Source organism: Macaca mulatta, chromosome 15 (assembly GCF_049350105.2).
Source record: "Macaca mulatta isolate MMU2019108-1 chromosome 15, T2T-MMU8v2.0, whole genome shotgun sequence".
NCBI classification, from domain to species: Eukaryota; Metazoa; Chordata; class Mammalia; order Primates; family Cercopithecidae; genus Macaca; species Macaca mulatta.
In genome coordinates this window covers 92,761,914-92,783,443 of record NC_133420.1, presented here as the reverse complement: position 1 = coordinate 92,783,443, position 21,530 = coordinate 92,761,914, and the positions used below count along the sequence as shown (strand labels likewise).

Genomic DNA, 21,530 nt, shown 5'->3' with positions numbered 1-21,530 from the left:
AGTAGTGAGATCATTGATGTCAAATGCTTCTCAGCCAAATCCTGCCCATTCTTCAACTGGCTACAACTCTCTGCCAAGCCTTCCCCAAAGCCACCAATCCAGCTCTTTGTCACTTCCTCAGAGAGGCCTTCCCTGAAGGCAAGAATCTTGTCAACCTTGTTCACAACTGTATTCTCTATTCCAAGAACACTGACATAAAGAATATTTGATAGATTTATTAAAGAAATAATCCTCTACCTCATCCAAATTCTCATAGCGTTTTACTCTACAATCTTATCTGACATTACCATCATATACATGTAGTGGACATAGAAAATTATTACCAATTTCACATTTACTTTGTGTGCCTGTCTTATCTCAATTAGAGCATAAGGTCTGAAAGTAGGGTCTAATTCTCAGAGTTCTGTATATTCTCCAACAGGGAATATATAGAACGGTACTCTGCATGTAGTAGTTCTACAATAAGTATTTAGTAAATATTTTAAAAATTGAATTCCTCCAGCACAGGCAATCAATATGAATGTCATCCTTTCCCCTACAGTAAGGAACCTCAAGAAAAACATTTTATATTTATCCCTATGTTTTTCTTATGAATTCTGTTCATCTGACTTTCTTGAAAGGCCAATCAAGGTGTAGACTAGGAATGAAGGAAGAGGCAGATTATTGGCTGAGCCAGTAGTGTAGGAGAAAGGCAACATGCTAAAGACTTGATCAGAAATGCTGGATTTTTCTCTCTCTCTCTGGCCTTAAACATCTATAAAATCAGCTATGTTTCAAAAACTCAAAAAGTGCAGGTGATATATTCAAATGTGACACAAGGATTACTACTGGGGGATTATTAAAACAAATTGTTAGTGCCACCTGTTGGCAGAAAAGTATTATGAAAAAATAATTGCTTTTCTACATAACCCAGACTAAGCAACCAACAACAAACTATTACATACGGAGGAGAGGCTAGGTCAGTGCTTTTCCGACATCTGTTTAAAATGAAGTAGTGAATGGTCTAGAGCTGCAGGGCTGGCCAGTGGACGGGGAGCCTCAGAAACACCAAGTTTATGTGAACACAGCTTGAACTGTCTTAGAAAAACAAGGCCCTCCGGGCTGGCGCATGGTGGCTCAAACCTGTAATCCCAACACTTTGGGAGGCCAAGGCAGGTGGATCACCTGAGGTCAGGAGTTCGAGACCAGCCTGGCCAACATGGTAAAACCCCGTTTCTACTAAAAACACAAACAATTAGCTGGGCATGGTGGTGCATGCCTGTAATCCCAGCTACTTGGGAGGCTGAGGTGGGAGAATCGCTTGAACCTGGGAGGCGGAGGTTGCAGTGAGCCAGCACCACGCCACTGCACTCCAGCCTGGGCCACAGGGTGAGACTTCACCTCAAGAAAAAAAAGAAGACAAGAAAAACAACAGGACTCTCCAGTGCATGGCATTCACTCAGGTTGATGAAGGAGCTGCTGTTTAATGCAGAACAGGAAAATTGAGCAGACAACTTCTTCCAAAACTCAGATTCATTCTACAAAGAATCCACAAGAAATTCAATAGACTAGAAAAAGTAGAACAACTGAATAACAGGTATTAAGAACTCACAAGGTGAAAACAGTTGGAGTTGATGGAATTCAACACTATTGTGATGACTATAACCTAGGCCCTTTCAGTATCAGTGTATCATCATAGGTGTGCAAGTTCAGGAGAAATACTCAATGTAAACTTAGAAAAAAAAGAATTTGTAGATGACACGGCAGAGATAGGGTGAGGGTGATAGTTCAGAAGAGCTAAAAGTTATTTAGCAAGGTTAGAACAGGAGTTCAAAGAAAAAACAAATTTTAAAGATTTTAAAAATTAATTTCTCTTTCCTTTTACTAAGAACCCTAGCCAAACATATTGAGAATTAGAAATGGATGTTGTGGCTGGGTGAAGTGGCTCATGCCTGTAATCCCAGCACTTTGGGAGGCCGAGGTGGGCAGATCACAAGGTCAGGAGTTTGAGACCAGACTGGACAATATGGTGAAACCCCATCTCTACTAAAAGTATAAAAATTAGCTGGGCGTGGTGGCGGGCACCTGTAGTCCCAGCAACTCGGGAAGCTGAGGTGGGAGAATCACTTGAATCCGGAAGGCAGAGGTTGCAGTGAGCCGAGATCGTACCACTGCACTCTAGCCTGGACAGAGTAAGCCTCCACCTCAAAAACAAACAAACAAACAAACAAACAAAAAAGAAATGGACGTTGCAGACCAGGCGCAGTGGCTCATGCCTGCACGCCTGTAATCACAGCACTTTGGGAGGCCGAGCCGAGCGGATTACCTGAGGTCAGAAGATCGACACCAGCCTGGCCAACATGGCAAAATCCTGTCTCTACTAAAAATACAAAAATTAGCCAGGTGTGGTGGTGCGCATCTGTAATCCCAGCTATTTGGGAGGCTGAGGCAGGAGAATCGCTTAAACCAAGGAGGTCGAAGCTGCAGTGATCCAATATTGCGCCACTGCACTCCAGCCTGGGCGACAGAGTGAGACTCAGTCTCATGGGGGGAAAAAAGAAGAACATCGTGGCTAACTTTATAGACACCATAAGCCATTTCTCAGATGGTGACTGCTTTGGAATATTTGGAGATGGGTCACTATAGCTGCATGCTTTTTATATATGCAAAAAACATGAAACCCATTTTGCAAGATTGCAGAATGCACCAAAGTAATAATTTATGGTGAACACCAGCAGTCACCAAAACTCCCACTGAATCACATTGTAATTATATGGAGAAAACAGTATTTGTGTTCTCAAATAGAATGTTGTGTTTTTATACAAGTCAAAAGATGTCAAAAATGTGCCATAAAGAAAAGACCATGCTTGGATTCTAAAGTTTTAAAAATTATAGTACCAAGAAATTAAGATTTATATATTTTTGAATTACCAAATATCTAGATTGGCCATATCTATTTTTGTTTTAATTTTCCCTAAATATTCTGAAAATCATTTTATAGTTTTTAACACACCATTATAGTTTGTGCACGGATGGCCACCTTTAGTGTGTGATTTCAGTGAAGGTCCCATTGAAGTTATTTATAAGCAGTGGACCTATTTTACTTCTTATATTTGAACTTCTTAAGAAGTTTCTTGACTAGGCGTAGTGGCTCACGCCTGTAATCCCAACGATTTGGGAGGCCGAGGCGGGCGGATCACCTGAGGTCAGGAGTTCAAGGCCAATCTGGCCCAAATGGCAAAACCTCTTCTCTACTAAAAACACAAAAATTAGCTGGGCATGGTGGCGGGTGCCTGTAATCCCAGCTACTCAGGAGGGTGAGCCAAGATAATCACTTGAACCCAGCAGGTGGAAGTTCCAGTGAGCTGAGATTGCACCATTGCACTCCAGCCTGGGCAACAAGAGCAAAACTCAGTCTCAGAAAAAAAAAAGAAGTTTCTCAGGGTATGTTTTTTAAAAAAATATTTTATTACTGGTATATTTTTTTCAAAAATATTTTATTACATTTAAAAAGATATTTTTTCATGAAAAAATATTTATTTTATAAGTGATAAATTATAAGTTTAAATATGAGGTGAATTTGTTCCCTTCAACTACCTATAATATCTATAGCATCTAGCACACAGCCCTTTGTACAAAATGTAACATTTAGAAGCTAAAATATACATCATCCTCCCCCAAAAGAATGATTTTCTTGTAGACATAAGCAAGATTATTCTAAAATGCATATGTAAAGGCAAAGTAACTGGAATAGCTACTTAAAAAAAAAAAAAAGAAAGAAAGAAACTGGCACAAATCAATTTATCTGATGTCAAGGCTTATTAACAGTAGCCCCCTCTTATCTGCAGGAAATATCTTCCAGGACACCCAGTGGGTGCCTGAAACCACGGATGGCACCCAACACCACGTATACTACGAATTTTCCTATACATACATATGTATGATAAAATCTAACTTATAAATTAGGCACAGTTAGAGATTAACAACAATAACTGAGAATAAATAGAACAACTATAACACTATACCATTATCACTACTCTTGTGCTTTGGGTCCACCACTAAATAAAATAAGGGTTACTTGAAAACAAGCACTGTGACAGCATAGCAGTTGATCTGATAACCAAGGCACTACTAAGTGACTGACGGGTAGGTAGCATATACACAGTGGATATGCTGGACAAAGGGCTGATTCACATCCCAGGTGGGATGGAACAAGATGCTGCAAGGTTTCATCACACTACTCAGAATGGTGCACAATTTAAAACTTAGGATGAATTGCTTATTTCTGGAATTTTCCATTTAATATTTTTGAGCCAGTTGACCATGGGTAACTGAAACTGCAAATAAGTGGGGACTATCATATATAGCTACAATAATCAAGCCTAGGTACACATAGATCACACACACATCAGTGGAACAGAATATAGAATCCAGAAATAGAGCCACACAAATATACCCAACTATTTTTGACAAAGTTGCAAAAGCAATTCAATGGAGGAAAGATCGCCTTTTCAATAAATGAAACTGAAACACTTGGACATCCATAGGTACAATCTAAGTCTCACAGCTTATATAAAAGTCACCTGTAAATGGATCATGGACTTAAATGTAAAACATAAAACTATGAAACTTCTGGGAAAAACAAAAAACAATAAAACTTACTGGGATCTAGGGTAGATTGGAAACCAAAAGCACAATTCATAAAAGAAAAAAATTGATTGATAAATTGAACTCCATCATAATTAAAGATTTTTGCTCCCATTAGGGATACAAGGACAAGCTACAGAATGGGAGAAAGTATCTGCAAACTACCATAGCCAACAAACAGTAAGGACGAATGCAATTCAGAAAATGATGCTGGGAAGATGACATGTGGACATGTTGTCAATGTGCTTAGAAGTACAAAGGAGGGTTACCTTAGGATGTTGAAAATCCACTGGGTTTTCATTGGTGCTGAGTTTAGAGGTGTGTGTGGGAGTGCAGAGCCTTTCAGTGGCTTTATTATCTGGGGGAATTCCCTCTTTGTGTGAGCCTATAGGAGAGACAGGGTCCTACACTCCCCTAAGAAAGCAAAAAGGATTAGACATTCCCAGTCACTAAACACTAATAAGACATGGAGGTGTGAAACAGCCTGCAAAATACTCCACCCAGGACGTTATGAATCTGGATGGGCAGACGGAAGGAATGGGACAGTTAAAGATTTTCCACAGTGAGGATGGTGACTCTTCCCATGGTGAGACTCCATTTTGTTCTCTGCTGCCAGCCTCTCTTGGGTCTTGCTCACTGCTGAAGTCTTATTCTCCAGCTTTTCCATCAACTCTGTTAACTGCCCAATAACTTCCCTGTAAATTATTCTTCTGCTGAAGTTAACACAAGCCATTTTCTGTTGTTTGCAAACAGGAGCCCTTAGGTGGCATTTATTGTTAAATGTTTCCTACAACAAGATCATGTTAAAGTCACTCATTCCCAGGCAGATCTCACAAACAGATAGTTCCTGCAGCCACCCTGGAGTTTCTCTTGCCTCTAATATCAAAGTTGTTTTTTATTTGCTGCCCCTTTTCAAAGTTGTTTGGCTCCAAGCAAATTATTCCTCTGCATCTCATCTGTCACATGCACATAATGCTACCTATTTCACAGGTGAACTTAAAATTTTTATGATAGAATACATTTATGTGGGCTGGGCATGGTGGCTCACGCCTGTAATCCCAGCTACTCGGGAGGCTGAGACACAAGAATCGCTGTAATCCCAGCACTTTGAGAGGCTGAGGCAGGTGGAGGCAGGTGGATTACCTGAGGTCAGGAGTTCAAGATCAGCCTGGCCAACATGGAGAAACTCCATCTCTAATAAAAATACAAAAATTAGCCAGGTGTGGTGGTGCACACCTGTAATCCCAGCTACTCAGAAGCTGAGACTCAAGAATTGCTTGAGTCCAGCAGGCGGACATTGCAGTGAGCTGAGATCATGCCACTGTACTCCAGCCTGGGTAACACAGCAAGACTCTATCTTAAAAATAAATAAATAAAAGAATACATTTATGTGATTAAAAAAAAAATCCATCATCAGTGTAGAAGGGTTATAAAGCAAAAAAGCAACCCCCATCCATCCTGCCCAGTGTCACCCCCCAGAAGGAAATACCTCACAATTTCTTGTGATACGTAAGGGTTTTGGTATTGGACATCTTTGATGTCAAACTCCCCTCATCCAAACTCTCCTTTACTTTGAGAAACAAAAGTGATGCAAGTGAAACATCAGCTAAGAAAACTGATACGGTAAAAATGACGGCAGTAAAATGATCCTAACAACCACTGTTGAAATGACCCACTTCAGTTCACGGCAACTTCAGAGGACCACTCTCAAGAAAATAAGGTAAAAATAGGTGCAGATTCCTATCTTCCAGGTGGAAAAAACAGGTGACTAACAATTTAACAGTACAAATACCTTGGAAACAGTATGATTTTAACCAGTGAAACTCCATGTATTGCATGTCTCAAGCACCCTAACGTTACCCAGGTCTCTATCTCTACAGGTTTAAAATCAAAACCCCTCAACACGTCATTCTGTAATGTTCTTACCAACCTGTATCAATTTGCCTTAAGTTTAGTTCCATTATTAACCTTTGCTATCTAGTCAAAAAACATAGATCAATCAGCTGGTATCAGAAGAGCGCCTCAGAGCAGTGGTTCTCACGCTCAGTCTAGTCCCCAGACAATAGAGAGCATCAGCATCAGCTGGGAACTTGTTAGAAATGCAAATTCGGGTCAGCACTTTGGGAGGCAGATCACCTGAGGTCAGGAGTTCAAGATCAGCCTGGCTAACATAGTGAAGCCCCATCTTTACTAAAATTCAAAAATTAGCTGGGCGTGGTGGCGGCTGCCTGTAATTCCAGTACTTGGGAGGCTGAGGCAAGAGGATGGCTTGAACCTGGGAGGTGGAGGTTGCAGTGAGCCGGCACCACGCTCCACTACACTCCAGCCTGGGTGACACAGCAAGACTCCATCTCAAGAAAAAAGAAAAGAAAACAAATGCAAATTCGTAGGCTCCACTCCAGGAATACTGAATCAGAAATTCTGAGGCCGAGAGCGGTGGCTCACGCCTGTAATCCCAGCACTTTGCAAGGCCGAGGTGGGTAGATCACCTGAGGCCAGGAGTTCGAGACCAGCCTGGTCAACATGGTGAAACTCTGTATGGCCGGGCGTGGTGGCTCACGCCTGTAATCCCAGCACTTTGGGAGACTGAGGCGGGTGGATCACGAGGTCAGGAGATCGAGACCATCCTGGCTAACACAGTGAAACCCCATCTGTACTGAAAATACAAAAAATTAGCCGGGCGTGGTGGCGGGGGCCTGTAGTCCCAGCTACTCAGGACGCTGAGGCAGGAGAATGGCATGAACCCGGGAGGCGGAGCTTGCAGTGAGCTGAGATCGCACCACTGCACTCCAGACTGGGCGACAGAGTGAGGCTTTGTCAAAAAAAGAAAAAAGAAAAAGAAAAAGAAATTCTGGGGTGCAGTCCAATGTTAGAACCACTGCCCTAAAGTCTAACAAACTTCAAAAATCAAAATATACTCTTGAGAGTTAAGGAAACTGGGGGAAAGGAGCTCCTTCTGACTGCTTTACATTTCCCCAAAGATGGCTCTCCTCATCCCTCACCCTGCTTTCTCTCCTTCCTGGCATTCTGAGTATTTCTTTGGGAAATCAGGGAAGACTCACAGGTCTCTCGTATTTGGCCCCCAGAGCACTCTGTTTCTGAAGTTGCACTAGGCTTGGTGGAAAACTTACCAGAAATGATCAAAGACGTCAACCATGAGCTCAGGAAGGGAGGGGAGGGAGACGGCAAATAGCAGGCTTTTGACCCTCCCTGCTCTAAATTATTTGTGATATGCACATGATAGCCACCTCCATCTTGCTAAAACTCTCTTTGGTGTTCCTCCAGGTCAAATTGCTCTCCAACCCAGTGATGCACATTAGAATTAGAGAGTTTTTTTTGCTTGAAAACTCTCTCACTTCTTAGCCAGGTGTGGTGGCGGGCACCTGTAGTGCCAGTTAACTACTTGGGAGGCTAAGGCAGGAAAATCACTTGAATCCAGGAGTCAGAGGTTGCAGTGAGATGAGCTCGTGCCACTGCACTCCAGCCTGGGTGACAGAGTGAGACTCCGTCTCAAAAAAAGCAAAAAAAAAAATCCCAAAACTCTCCCACACGAGCTCCACCCCCAGCAAAGATTCTGAGGTAATTGGTTTGTGCAGTAGGTAGAGCATCTGAGTTCTTCAAAGTCTCCCCAGGTAACTCTAACACGCAGCCAGGTCCAAGAACCTCTGTAAACCCAGTGGTTTTCACAGGCTGGTGGCCAAACCAGCAGCCTCAGCATCAGCTGGGAATTTGTTAAAAATGCAAATTCTGGGGCCCTACTCCAGACTTCCTGAATCAGAAACTCTGCAAGGCGAGGCTTAGTAATTGCAGAAGCCCTCCAGGTGATTCTCATGCACAATTAATTCTGACAGCCATTGAGAGCCCTGTTCACACCTCAATTTAAGAATCTTCCCATGAAGGAGATTCTGAGAAAAGCAATGGCCAGCTCCGTCTACATTCACAATCACAGTTTGCAGTTTTTAAGGACAAAAACAACTACCTCAATTTTTTAAGCCAAGTGAGCTAATAATAATTCCAACTTGTCTTTCACTTTACATATCCATGGGAGGTGTTAATTACTCTTTCTGTCTGCCTTAAACATCACATCACAATTCTAAACGAGCAATTCCTAGAATGTACTTGTGAGATGCTGAATGATTTAAAGAGTGGCAAAGTGTTATGGAGAAAAAGCTGAAGCAAGCCCCGCTGGGCTCAGTGGGAAATGAAAAGGTAATTAAATATTATTTGGCTGTTTTCTACACCAAGCTGGAAATCCTCCCTGGGGTTTATGGGTTGAACAAATAAACAGGAGAAAATAGGGATAAGCTTCTTGACATTTTTTCTTTCAGGCCCTTCAAACACCCTTGGGATCAAAATGTCCTAAGGAAACTAGGAAGACCTGTGAAGACTTGGCTATATCAAGCAAAGTTTCTTGACAAAATTTATGGTTATTGTCTTAATCCATCCAGGTGCTATAACAAAACGCCAAAAACTGGGTGGCTTATAAACAACAGAAAGCTATTTCCCGTTGTTCTAGAGGCCGAGATGTCGAAGATCCTAGAAGCCAGCAGACTTAGTGTCTAGTGAGGACGCACTTCCTGGTTCATAGATGGCTGTGGTCTTGCTGTGTCCTCACGTGGTAGAAGGGGTAAGGAGCTCTCTGGGGTCTTTCTTAAAATAAGGACAGTAATCCCATTCAGGAGTATACAACCCTCATGACCTAATTACCTGCCAAAGCTCTCACCTCCTAATGCCATCACCTTGGAGTTAGAATTTTTCTTCTTCTTTCTTTTTTTGAGATGGGGTTTCGCTCTTGTCCCCCAGGCTGGGGTGCAGTGGCGTGATCTTGGCTCACTGAAACCTCTGCCTCCCGGATTCAAGCAATTGTCCTTCCTCAGCCTCCCGAGTAGCTGGGATTACAGGCACCTGCCACCACACCTGGCTAATTTTTGTATTTGCAGCAGAGATGGGGTTTCACTATGTTGGCCAGGCTGGTCTCAAACTCCTGACCTCAGGTGATCTGCCTGCTTCAGCCTCCCAAAGTGCTGGGATTACAGGCTTAAGCCACCACGCCTGGCCTGGAGTTAGGATTTCAATAGGCGAATTTTGAAGGAATGCAAACATTCAACCTATAGCACTTATAAAACCTTTTTATGATCCATATTGACTGTCTATTCCTGAATTAAATCTCATTCACTTTTCTGTTGCTAGGAGAGAAACCTACAACATGACTCGGTAGGAAGCCACATAACAGACTCTTCAAAAACCTCACGTTTTCTAGATCTTTTTTTTTTTTGAGACGGAGTCTCGCTCTGTCGCCCAGGCTGGAGTGCAGTGGCGCGATCTCGGCTCACTGCAAGCTCCGCCTCCCGGGTTCACGCCATTCTCCTGCCTCAGCCTCCCGAGTAGCTGGGACTACAGGCGCCCACAACCGCGCCCGGCTAATTTTTTGTATTTTTAGTAGAGACGGGGTTTCACCGTGGTCTCGATCTCCTGACCTTGTGATCCGCCCGCCTCGGCCTCCCAAAGTGCTGGGATTACAGGCGTGAGCCACCGCGCCCGGCCCGTTTTCTAGATCTTAACCTTTCCCTTGAGCTGATGAATTATCTCTTAGAAAGAAAATTCACTGACGAGAAAGGTCCCTGCTGCAGTATATATGTGGGCAGGGAATGACTGCAGAAAGAACAAAAGCCTTCTGTGCGCATAACAGAAACGCCCTGGATGAGAAGACAGCGCGGAAAGGCGCAGCAGCAAGGATGAGGCTGAGCCAGCAGGGCCACACGCAGAGAAATCCAGATGCAGGCCTGAAAGTTACATTTCATTCTGCTACTTGGTCATTTGAGAACCAGGGAGTTGTATTTGGAGTCCACTTGATGTTAAATGTTATCCTATTCTGCAGAGTTTGAACTGGGAGCCTTGGGAGACTTCCTCACTGTATTTATTAGGATGGAGGGCTGGTAAGGTAGATGGAGGTGGTACGTTTTGCCTTCAGCCCCAGGGCAAGCTTCAAAGCCAAATTTATCACACATCCATCAGCTGATGGAGAAACCCTCTGAGCTCAGGAGAACCAGGTGCAAATGAGCCTATAACCAACTTACTATGCATTTAGTTGTTTCACAATATGCATGTTCCCCACCATAAAAATATCTCTTTTTTGAATTGACTAAATAACATATGATCAAGGCTCTAAAAAATTTAAATAATCTAAAAACATAAGGACAAAAAGTAAAATCACCTGATATTCTACCACCTAGAGACAACTGTTTGAGTCCCATCTTTTCACATATCTTTCCACCTGTGCTCCTGTGGACACACACATACGCAGTTTCACACAGCTAAGATCTGTTATTCTAAATTTTATTTCACTATATTTTATTTTCTTATAATTCCCCTCCTCTCCTGCTCCTCGTCTCTATGTTATTGGCTTTTTTGCTTGAATCCTGATTCTTTCCTTCTTTCTGCTTGCTTTGAGCTTAATTTACTTCTTTCTCTGTTGTCATAGGGTGGAAGATTAGGTTGGTTTAATATCTTTCTTCTTTTTTCTTTTTTTAAAACAGGGTCACCCAGGCTGGAGTGCAGTGGCACCATCACAGTTCACTGCAGCCTCAACCTCCTGGGCTCAAGCAATCCTCTGGCCTTGGCCTCTCGAGTAGCTGGGACTGCAGAAACTCGCCACCGTGCCTGGCTACTTTTTTAATTTTTTGTAGAGACTAAGTCTCACTATCTGGTCCAGACTTCTTCTTCTTCTTTTCTTTTTTATTTAAGACAGGATCTTGCTCTGTCACAGGCTGGGGTGCAATGGTGTGATCATGGCTCACTGCAGCCTAGACCTCTGGGTGTAAGTGATCCTCCCACTTCAGCCTCCCAAATAGCTGGGACCACAGATGCATGCCACCATGCCTGGCTAATTTTTTAATTTGTGGAAACAGGGTCCCACTATGTTGGTCTTGAACTCCTGGGCTCAAGTGATCCTCTCACCTCAGACTCCCAAAGTGTTGGGATTACAGGCATGAACCATGGCACCCAGCTCTTTCTTCTTTTTTAATGTAGTCATTTACAGCTATAAACTTTCCTGTTAGCACTGTTTTAGCTACAGCCCATGATGTTTGATATGTTGTATCTTCATTCTGATTCATTGGAAAGTACTTCCTCTCTCTTTTTCTTCTCTTAGAAACAGGGTCTCACTCTGTTGTCCAGGCCAGAGTACAGTGGTGTGATCATGACTCACTGCAGCCTCAACCTCCTGGACTCAAGCGATCCTCCCATCTCAGCCCCCAGAGTAGCTGGGACCACAGGTGCTTGCCACCACGCTAGGCTATTATTTTGGAGAGACGAGGTCTTGCTATGTTGCCCAGGCTAGTCTTGAACTCCTGGGCTCAAGTGATCCTCCTGCCTCAGCCTCCCAAAGTGCTGCAATTATAAGCATGAGCTACTGCACCTGGCTTCAAAGTACTTTCTAGTTTTCCTTGTGATTCCTCTTTGTTCCACTGGTTATTTATGCGGGTGTTATTTAATTTCCACATATTTGTGAATTTTGCTCATCTTTCTGTTATTTCTAGTTTCACTCCATGTGATCAGCCTCTGTTAATCTGTTTTCAACATGCCCTTATGTTCCTAAATGTTTGTTAAGAAATCATTTATTTCTCTATGTTTTAAAATTTGTTTTTAAAAATGTTGGGTAGCATATGCTCTTCTTTTATAATTCTTTTGATCTTATCTATATCTGAGTATGTTCTCTCTCATTTCTTATTTGTATATACATATTTTTTCCTTAGGCAAGAAAAAAGTTAACTGATTTCACTGGATTTTTCCAATAATCAGTTTTTGTATTTATTAATCCTTGTGACTATTTTATCTTCTAGGTCATTCATTCTAGCTTTTATCTTTAATCATTTCATTTTTTACCATCATTTTGGTTATATGATTTTTTTCTCACTTCTTCAGATGAGTATTAATTAACTCTTCCATGTTCTCATCCCCAAATGCTGGGTCTTCTGAATCTGTCTTCTGAGTTCCCTAACATTTCCCTCATAGCTTTAATCTGTATTTTGGGTTTTTGTTTTGGAATATTTCCTCTAAGTAATTTTCCAAGTCACTAATTTTGTTTTCAAGAGTATCCCATCCTGATTATTTATTGGATAATTTTATTATTTTTTTGTAGATGGGGTCTTCCTATGTCACCCAGGCTGGTCTCAAACTCCTGGCCTTATGTGATCCTCCTATCTCAGCCTCCCAAAGTGCTGGGATTGTGAGCCACTGTGCCCAGTCCTGATTGTTTAAAATTAAAACTCATGATTTTAGTTCCAGAATGTGCTTTTTACTTAATACTGAATGTCAGCCAGCTCTGAGATCAAAATTGTACTGCTATAACTAGTTGACTTTGCCTCACGCCAGTGCCTATAGTGTTGGCTGCCCGGGCAACCTGTTCTGAGCACTCTCCCTGTGATTCCTCTCTGTTGCTGGGTCCACTGAGGTGCGCAGCTATTTTCCCTTTGCTGGCTATGGCTCCATTCACCCTTAGGGCTGAGTTCAGGTTGTTGCAATATCTTAAGCAGCAGAACCAGTCTGCAAGCTGTCAGTGCTCTGTTGGGGGCTATGGGAGCATCCCTGGGAGAATCTCCTCACCTACAAAGGCTAGAATCCACAGTCCCAGAACTACAGAAGACCTGGCCCCACTCTTCCTTCCCCACTCTTCCTTCCCCCTGAAGTACTCTGAGGGCCAGAGAGACCTTCAACCCAGGAACATTCCTTCAGACAACTGCCTTTCCTCTCAGGCTTTGTGGATCTCCATAAGCCAAGTTCTCTTCAGGCCCCAAAGAACTCCTGCCCTCACCTTAGGGCTCCCTGACTCCTGCAGGCTCTCTGCTTCTATAATCGCAGGACCAGCCCACACTGGGCCTATTCTGTTGATAACAAAATGTTGAGTTACCGTATAACAGGGTCCACAGCTGCAAGTCGTGTAGCCTGGGCATGTGCAATAGAAAAAGCTTTGACTTCTAACAACACCCAGAACCAGGGATTCCTCCCCTTGGAACCAACAAGACTGGAACAGAACCAGACCCTGCATGCCAGAACTTCTTCAGAAGTGAGGGGTCTACAGACCTGGAAGAATACCTTACCATAAGCTGTCAAATCTGAAGCACTCTAATTACACCTTGCCAAGCCAGCATTCCCAAATCCCTTCCTCTGCCTTCTGATCCCTTAAAACTTGCCCCAGACCCCAAACTGGGGAGAGAAATTTCAGCTGACTTCTGTCTCTTTGCGGGCTGGTTTTGCAATAAATAAAGCCCTTCTTTTCTCAAAAGCTGGTGCCATAGTTATTGGCTTCTGTGCACATCAGGCAGCAAGCCCATTTGCTCAATAACACTTCCTGATCCTACCTTCCTGTCAGTCCACTTCTCCATTCAGGACCCATTCAGGCTGCCATCTTCCCCTGAAAGGCACTGGCATCTCTTCTCCTTCCTTAGTCTAGTTATATAATACTTATTATCCATTTGCCAAAAGCCATGCCTACTATAGGCAACCTGTAGCAGACAGGATCATTGTCCTGCTCAGAGGTCTTTGTTTCATCCTGAAGCTCACTTCCAGCTTCTGTGGACAGTTCCCATATGAAATGACTGTATCTGAACTCAAGCATCTGTGTCTCTCCACCTGAGGACATTCTCTGCCAGGCATGTTCTTAGTTAAAAGACAGGCCATAACTACCAAGCCTCAAGTATTGAGGGGTTAAGGCCCCCGGGGAGAGGCCCTCAACAAATGAAGAACAAGTATTGCTGACTCCGGCCTCTCAGTCCTTCCTGGGCAACGAAGGAGCAGTTTAAATATTCTGGTTTCCTCAGCTCTTCACTGGGACAAACCGAAGGCATGTTCCATCCAGTCTCCCACAGTGTCCCCAATGGGACCTAGCTCTAGAACCCCACACAGTGATGGTGATAACCTGGTCACTAATACAACCTTTTCCAGATTTCCTCACTTCCCTGTCTCACCTCTGTACTTCTCCACTGTGCTGTCTGGGATCAGCAACCAGATAAACTTCTTGTACTGAAGTCCCTGTTTCAGGGTCTGACTTTGGGAAACCCCAAATAAGACACAACATACCAGAGGCATAGTGGCATCTCTTACAGACAGTTGCCAGCATTCAGGGCCAACTGGCATCTGGGTCAATAACATAGCATTTCCAGTGCAGGGCCCTTCTCTCCAGTCAGGGTCTATGTCTCCTTCATGGGTCAGGTCAATGCAAATAATACAGAATATAAATCTAAATTGCACCATGGTAGATCATGGATAGTAGGAATGAAAAAGTTAATGTAAATAAAAAGGACTAAGAGTGGGTAAATGTTAGACTATCTGGGTTGACCAAAAGATAATATTTACCAGAGAAGGCCACAGACATTGTGCTAGATAAGGTGCAAATCCTTTATGTTTATTGTAGATTTAGAGTTGCCTTCGTGCATCAAAAAACAGTGAAAAGGAAACTCATGGAATGAGAGGTGATGTTTGTAAATCATATATCTGATAAGGAATTAAGAATACATAGGCTGGGCATGGTGCTCACGCCTGTAATCCCAGCACTTTGGGAGGCCGAGGTGAGAGGATCACCTGAGATCAGGAGTTGGAGACCAGCCTGGCCAACATAGTGAAACCCCATCTCTACTAAAAATACAAAAACTAGTCAGGTGTGATAGCGGGCACCTGTAATCCCAGCTACTTGGGAGGCTGAGGCAGGAGAATCGTTTGAACCTGGGAGGTGGAGGTTGCGGTGAGCCAAGATCGCTCCACTGCACTCCAGCCTGGGCGACAGAGCCAGACTTCATCTCAAAAAAAAAAAAAAAAAAAGCTAGGCATGGTATCTCACACCTGTAATCCCAGCACTTTGGGAGGATGAGGTGGGCGGACCACCTGAGATCAGGAGTTTGAGACCAGCATGGCCAACATGGCGAAACCCTGTCTCTACTAAAAATACAAAAAAATTCGCTGGCCACGGGGGCAGGCGCCTGTAGTCCCAGCTACTCGGGAGGCTGAGGCACGAGAATTGCTTGAACCTGGGAGGTGGAGGTTCCAGTGAGCCGAGATGGTGTCACTGCGCTCCAGCCTGGGCAACAGAGTGGGACTCCATCACAAAAAAAAAAAAAAAAAAAGGATATAAAGAACTGCTATAACTCAACAACAAATCTCCTAAGAAACCCAATTTTAAAAAGGGCAAAGGACTTAAATACACATTTCTCCACAGAAGATGTACAAATGCGGCCGGGCGCGGTGGATCAAGCCTGTAATCCCAGCACTTTGGGAGGCCGAGGCGGGCGGATCACAAGGTCAGGAGATCGAGACCACAGTGAAACCCCGTCTCTACTAAAAATACAAAAAATTAGCCGGGAGCGGTGGCGGGCGCCTGTAGTCCCAGCTACTCAGGAGGCTGAGGCAGGAGAATGGCGTGAACCCAGGAGGCGGAGCTTGCAGTGAGCCGAGCTCGCGCCACTGCACTCCAGCCTGGGCAACAGCGTGAGACTCCGTCTCAAAAAAAAAAAAAAAAAAAAAAGAAGATGTACAAATGCATGGTAAGCATATGAAAAGATGCTCAACATCGCCGATCATTGGGGAAATGGCCATCAAAACCACAATGAGATACCACTTCACACCTCTCACAATTGCTATTACTTGAAGAAACAGAAAATAACAAATGTTGGTGGGGGATATGGAGAAATCAGAACCTTTGTGCACTGCTGGGGGGAACGGCTATTCCTCAAAAAATTAAACATAAAATTGCCCTATATCCAACAACTCCACTTCTGGATATATACCAAAACAAAAACAGAAAGCAGGGCCTCAACTAGATACTTGCACATCAATGTAAAGTGGCATTATTCACTATAGCCGAAAGGATGGAACAACCCTAGTGTCCCTCGATGGATAAATGGATAAACAAAATGTGCTCTATATATGCAATGAAATATTCCTCCTTAAAAGGAAGTAGGCCAGGCGCAGGAGATCATGCTTGTAATCCCAGGACTTTGGGAGGCCAAGGCAGAAGGACTACTTCAGGTCAGGAGTTCCAGACCAGCCTGGGCAACATAGCGAGACCCCTGTCTCTACAAAAATGTTTAAAAATAGCCAGTCATAATGGTGCATGCCAGTAGTCCGAGCTAAGTGGGAGGAAGCTAAGTGAGGCAGGAAGATCACTTGAGCCTGGGAGGCCACAGTTGCAATGAGCCAAGATCCTGCTACTGCACTCCAGCCTGGGCAAAAGAATGAGACCCTATCCGAAAAAAAGAATAAAGGAAGTAAATTCTGACACACGCCACAACATTGATGAACCTTGAAGACGTTATGCTAAGTAAAATAAGCCAGACACAAAAGGACAAATATTGTATGATCCAGTTATATGAGATTCCTAAAGTAATCAAATTCATGGAGCCAGAAAGTAGAACGGTGGCCGCCAGGGGCCAGGGAAAAGGGGAAAGAGGAAATGTAGAGTTACTGTTTAACAGGTCCTGAGCTTGAATTTGAGAAAATTAAAAAGCTCTCAGATGGATAATGGTGATGGTTGTACAACAATGTGAATATACTTAATGCCTCTGAACTGTACACTTAAAAATACTTAAAACAGTAAATTTTGTGTTATGTATATTTTACCACAATAAAAAATTCTTTAGAGTTGTGAAATACTACTAAGGCTACCTCCTAAAAATACGTCGTGCTTATATCTGAAATATCATACAATAATGAAAAGGAAAGGAAACATTCAAATTCAAAACTTTTTGTTACTACAGAACTCTACAGACACACTGACTGACTCTAATTAGTCAGGTATAAATGAAATTACCAGGAAATGGTTCCATGATGATACCTGTGACTGCGCCTGCTATTTTGAGTATAATGTCAGTGGCTGACATGGTATTTGAAATTCTTCCTCTGTGCAGAGTAGTCAAGAAGCCTGTGTTTCTTCTTACAAAAAACGTGAAGTGCGTATAGGTCCCCTAGATTTCACTGGACTCTAGCCAGCAGTACATCATGACAAATTAGCCAACATATAAGCCCTGTTGTAGACACAGAATAATTATAAGACAAGGAACTTGTCATGCACTTGTGCAGCGATTAGCACAAAGAAGCCAAAATAGGAGTTGAAACAAGGTCAAAAAGAAATCACTTATATATGGAATAGGTGGTGTATTCCTTTTTTTTTTTCTGCAACTTAAGACACCAAATTGCTTTTACTCACTAGAAGCATGGCCCTTGTACTTTCTCAACAAAGAATAAGGCATTTTCCCATCTGTCACAGTAGCTTCTGCTGATGACCAGAAACATCCTTCATTCCTTCATCTAAGCCTAAACCTTATGCAAAGCCCCTGCCATGCTCAAATCAGCTCTTGGGAATGGATGTTATAGCTGGGAATCTCAGGAACCGGAGAAGACATCATTACCAGGAATGACATTGTGATAAAGATCTCTTGCCCTCTGCAAGACTGGGATAGGGTGTGGAGTCTCACTGTCCATCATACAAATGAGAAAAATTAGGACAAAGAAAGAACACCAGGTATGTAAGGAAAAGCAACGGAGAAATGTCTAAGACACTAGTTCTCAACCTTGGCTGCCAGTTGCAATCATGTAGGGAATTGTAAAGAAATACTCATGCCTGGGTCCCTTCCATCACTCCAGTCATTCTCCATTGAGATTATGATTCAATCTGGGATCGTGATACAGGCATCAGGAATGTTATAAAGTCACCATGGGATCTAATTCCTAGCCAAGGTTGTAAACCACTGCTTTAAAAAGACAAATTTCCTGATTCTTAGGTCAGTCTTCTGGGACCCTGGCTGGAATCATAATTTACTGCAAGAGCTAATAACCAGAATTAAAATAGTCTTGAAAAAACACTCTCCAATATGACAGTGAAGATGTGATTATATTCCGTCACTAGAGGGCGAAATTTCTTAATTTTCAACATTTAATAACTATCATTGCCTCAAGGCTAAGAATTCACTGAGGTTCCTCTCTTTAAACAAAACAAAACAAAAATGAGTAATGAAGTTCTAACGAAGGTATACTAAAGCCTGACTTTCATGCTATCAGCTCCTACCTATTTATGAAGTGAGACTTTAAGACACAATTGAGAGCACTGTATCCTTTCATTGCCACATACCCTCTTCCCAAAGGGTTTGTATTTTATAGGGTGTATTGTTTTTACAAAGTACATGGCTTTGCTGTGTAGTCTATGTTACAAAACAGGAGGAAGGGCATCTTGAAACAGAAATTTTGTGTTACTAACCAGCTCCCAGAGGGATCAACTCTGAGGCTGCTGGTAGAGAACTACACTTTAAGCAGTAGTAGGTGGAAAACCTAGGGGCAGATACCATAATTCATTTTCTGAAGATGTTCTAACATGCAAACTCACACACTGATAATATGTTTCCTGCCCATCTATCATTCATCTATCTATGTATCTATCAATCTATCATCTGTCTATCTGTCATCTATCATCATGAAGGCAGAGAGACCGCAAATCCAGGGGATTCCAAATTGACCTGGTATTAGAATCACTTGGTTTTGTCTTAAAAATAAAGATTCTAGGCCAGGCGTGGTGGCTCATGCCTCTAATCCCAGCACTTTGGGAGGCCAAGCCAGGCACATCACCTGAGGTTAGGAGTTAGAGACCAGCCTGACCAACATAGAGAAACCCCATTTCTACCAAAAATGCAAAATTAGCTGGGTGTGGGGGCGCATGCCTGTAATCCCAGCTACTTGGGAGGCTGAGGCAGGAGAATTGCTTGAATGTGGGAGGCGGAGGTTGTGGTGAGCCAAGATCATGCCATTGTACTCCAACCTGGGCAATAAGAGCAAAACCCCATCTCAAAAAATAAATGAATGAATAAAAATAAAAATAAATTTAAAAATAAAAATAAAGATTCTTAGTCTCAACCCCTGGAGGTTATGATCAGTACCTCTGCAGTGGGGCCTGGATTTGTATTTTTAACAAGTGCCCAGGAGATTTTGCTGGAGGCTGTTGCTTTTGAAAATCACTTTTCTTCTTCAAAGTTTTTCCTTTACAAAGAAATTGAGGCTGGAAGAGGAGACAGGACCTTTCAAAGTTAGTGACATTACCAAAGCAGGATCCAGGTTCTCCTGGCCCTGCTAAACTGAGACACTTGTGGGAATTCAGCATGTGTGCTTGATTCTTCTTCTTATGCTGTGTCACTGACAGGTGCAGTAAGCTAGCTTCCAAAGATGGCCCACAATGAACCACATCTCCCAACATTCACACCCAGGTGTTGCCCCCTCCCTGATTCAATCTGGGCTTGCCCTGTGACTTGCTTTAATAGATAGACTAATCTGGAAGGAATGCAGTGTAACTTAGGAGGTTGGGCCATTAGAGATTCGCAGCTTCTGCATGCTTCATCTGGGAACACGCATTTTGAACCCTGACATTGTGCTGTAAGGAACAAGGAAGCTCAAGGACCTACAAGGAGAGCCCCATATGGAGAAAAACCAAGGCCCTAGTGAACATCCTCAAATGCACTCCTAGCCCACAGCTCCTCACCAGCTATGTGAGGGAGAACACGGTGCACCTTCTAGCCATGCCCTCCCCAGTGTAGTGGAACTGTCTAGCAAGTCATAGAATAACATAAATAACAAGTTGTTGTTCGAAGCCTTTAGGTTTTGGGGTGTATGCTATAAAACAATAGGTTGCTGAAACAACAAGAAAAGAAATGCCCTTACCTGTTTGGCTGGAAACAGATCTGGTCATAACCTGTGAGTTCACACAAATCCTTCTCAAGCTCTCGGAAAAGCTGCTGATATCCTTGAGCTTGGTCCAGAGGCACAAAGGGGTGGATGTTTGCAAATTCTTTCCATGTGATAGGCTGAAAAGAGAACAAAAATGCATATATACATATGATAATAGCAATAGCAATCATAACTTTAATAATAATGATGATGATGAGAAAAGCTATGTGCCAGGCACTGTTGTAAGTGCTAAACATATGTTAATTTATTTAAGTTCCACCACAACCTTATAAGGTAAGTACCATTACTGTCTTCATTTAAAAGTGGGACATAGTTGCCCAGAAAGGGAACTTATACAAAAATGCAATGTTTTGCTAGCTTTTCAGGGAAATAAAAGCCCTCCAAATAGATTTCTTTCCATGAAACACAATGAGTTGCTTCAGGTATGCTTGGCATAAACTCTTATATAGCAATATATTGTTCTCTTTCTTCACTAAGTGGAACAAGAAACAAACACAAAAGTAAATGGGTAGGCCAGGTGCAGTGGTTCACACCTATAATTCCAGAACTTTGGGAGGCCGAGGTGGGAGGACTGCTTGAGGCCAGGAGTCTGAGATCAGACTGGCCAACATAGCATGACCCTGATTCTATTTTTTTTTTTAAAAATGAATGGAGAGGGAAATCTTATCACGATATAAAATGATTTCTTTTGTCTGATATGATTTGTCACATCAGAATAAACATAAGAAATGAAAGGAAAAAAAAAAAAAGCTTTGCTAAAATGGATCCTGGCCTAGTAGAGATACTTGCCAACCACAACAGCGAGTTGCACAGATCTTCTGTTGACTTGAACCCCTATCTTTCTGATACAGGAATGGATTTCTAGAAAGAAGGCTTAAGGTTCTTAATTCTACCTGAGATTTAGAACTATAAACAATTTTTTTCAAAAAGGTTTTAATATGACAGGTTTAAAGGGGGTGGGGGTAGGTGAGGGATAGGATAGAAAGGCATAAATACCATATATATTTAATTAATCTTACTGAAAAAATAAGTTTACTCATACATTTAAATGATGAAGTGAGAAATACAGGGATTCTCCCAAGATTGGTGAATAGCAAGGTGAAGAATTATTAAAATAGTTCTTCAATCACAGAATCACAGTCCCAGTAGATTTCACTAGTTCTGGGCTTAGCTGGAAGCCAGAACAC

The 21,530-nt window shown here is 42.6% G+C and overlaps 1 protein-coding gene across 1 annotated transcript in view; it reads right to left on the bottom strand.

Moving 5' to 3' along the window:
- GLDC (glycine decarboxylase) overlaps positions 1-21,530 on the bottom strand; it is a 115,290-nt gene that overhangs the window by 36,161 nt on the left and 57,599 nt on the right. The window contains exon 15 of the mRNA XM_001112651.5: positions 20,317-20,459. Within this exon, the coding sequence (XP_001112651.1) occupies positions 20,317-20,459 (143 nt within the window). The remainder of the gene's footprint in view (positions 1-20,316; positions 20,460-21,530) is intronic.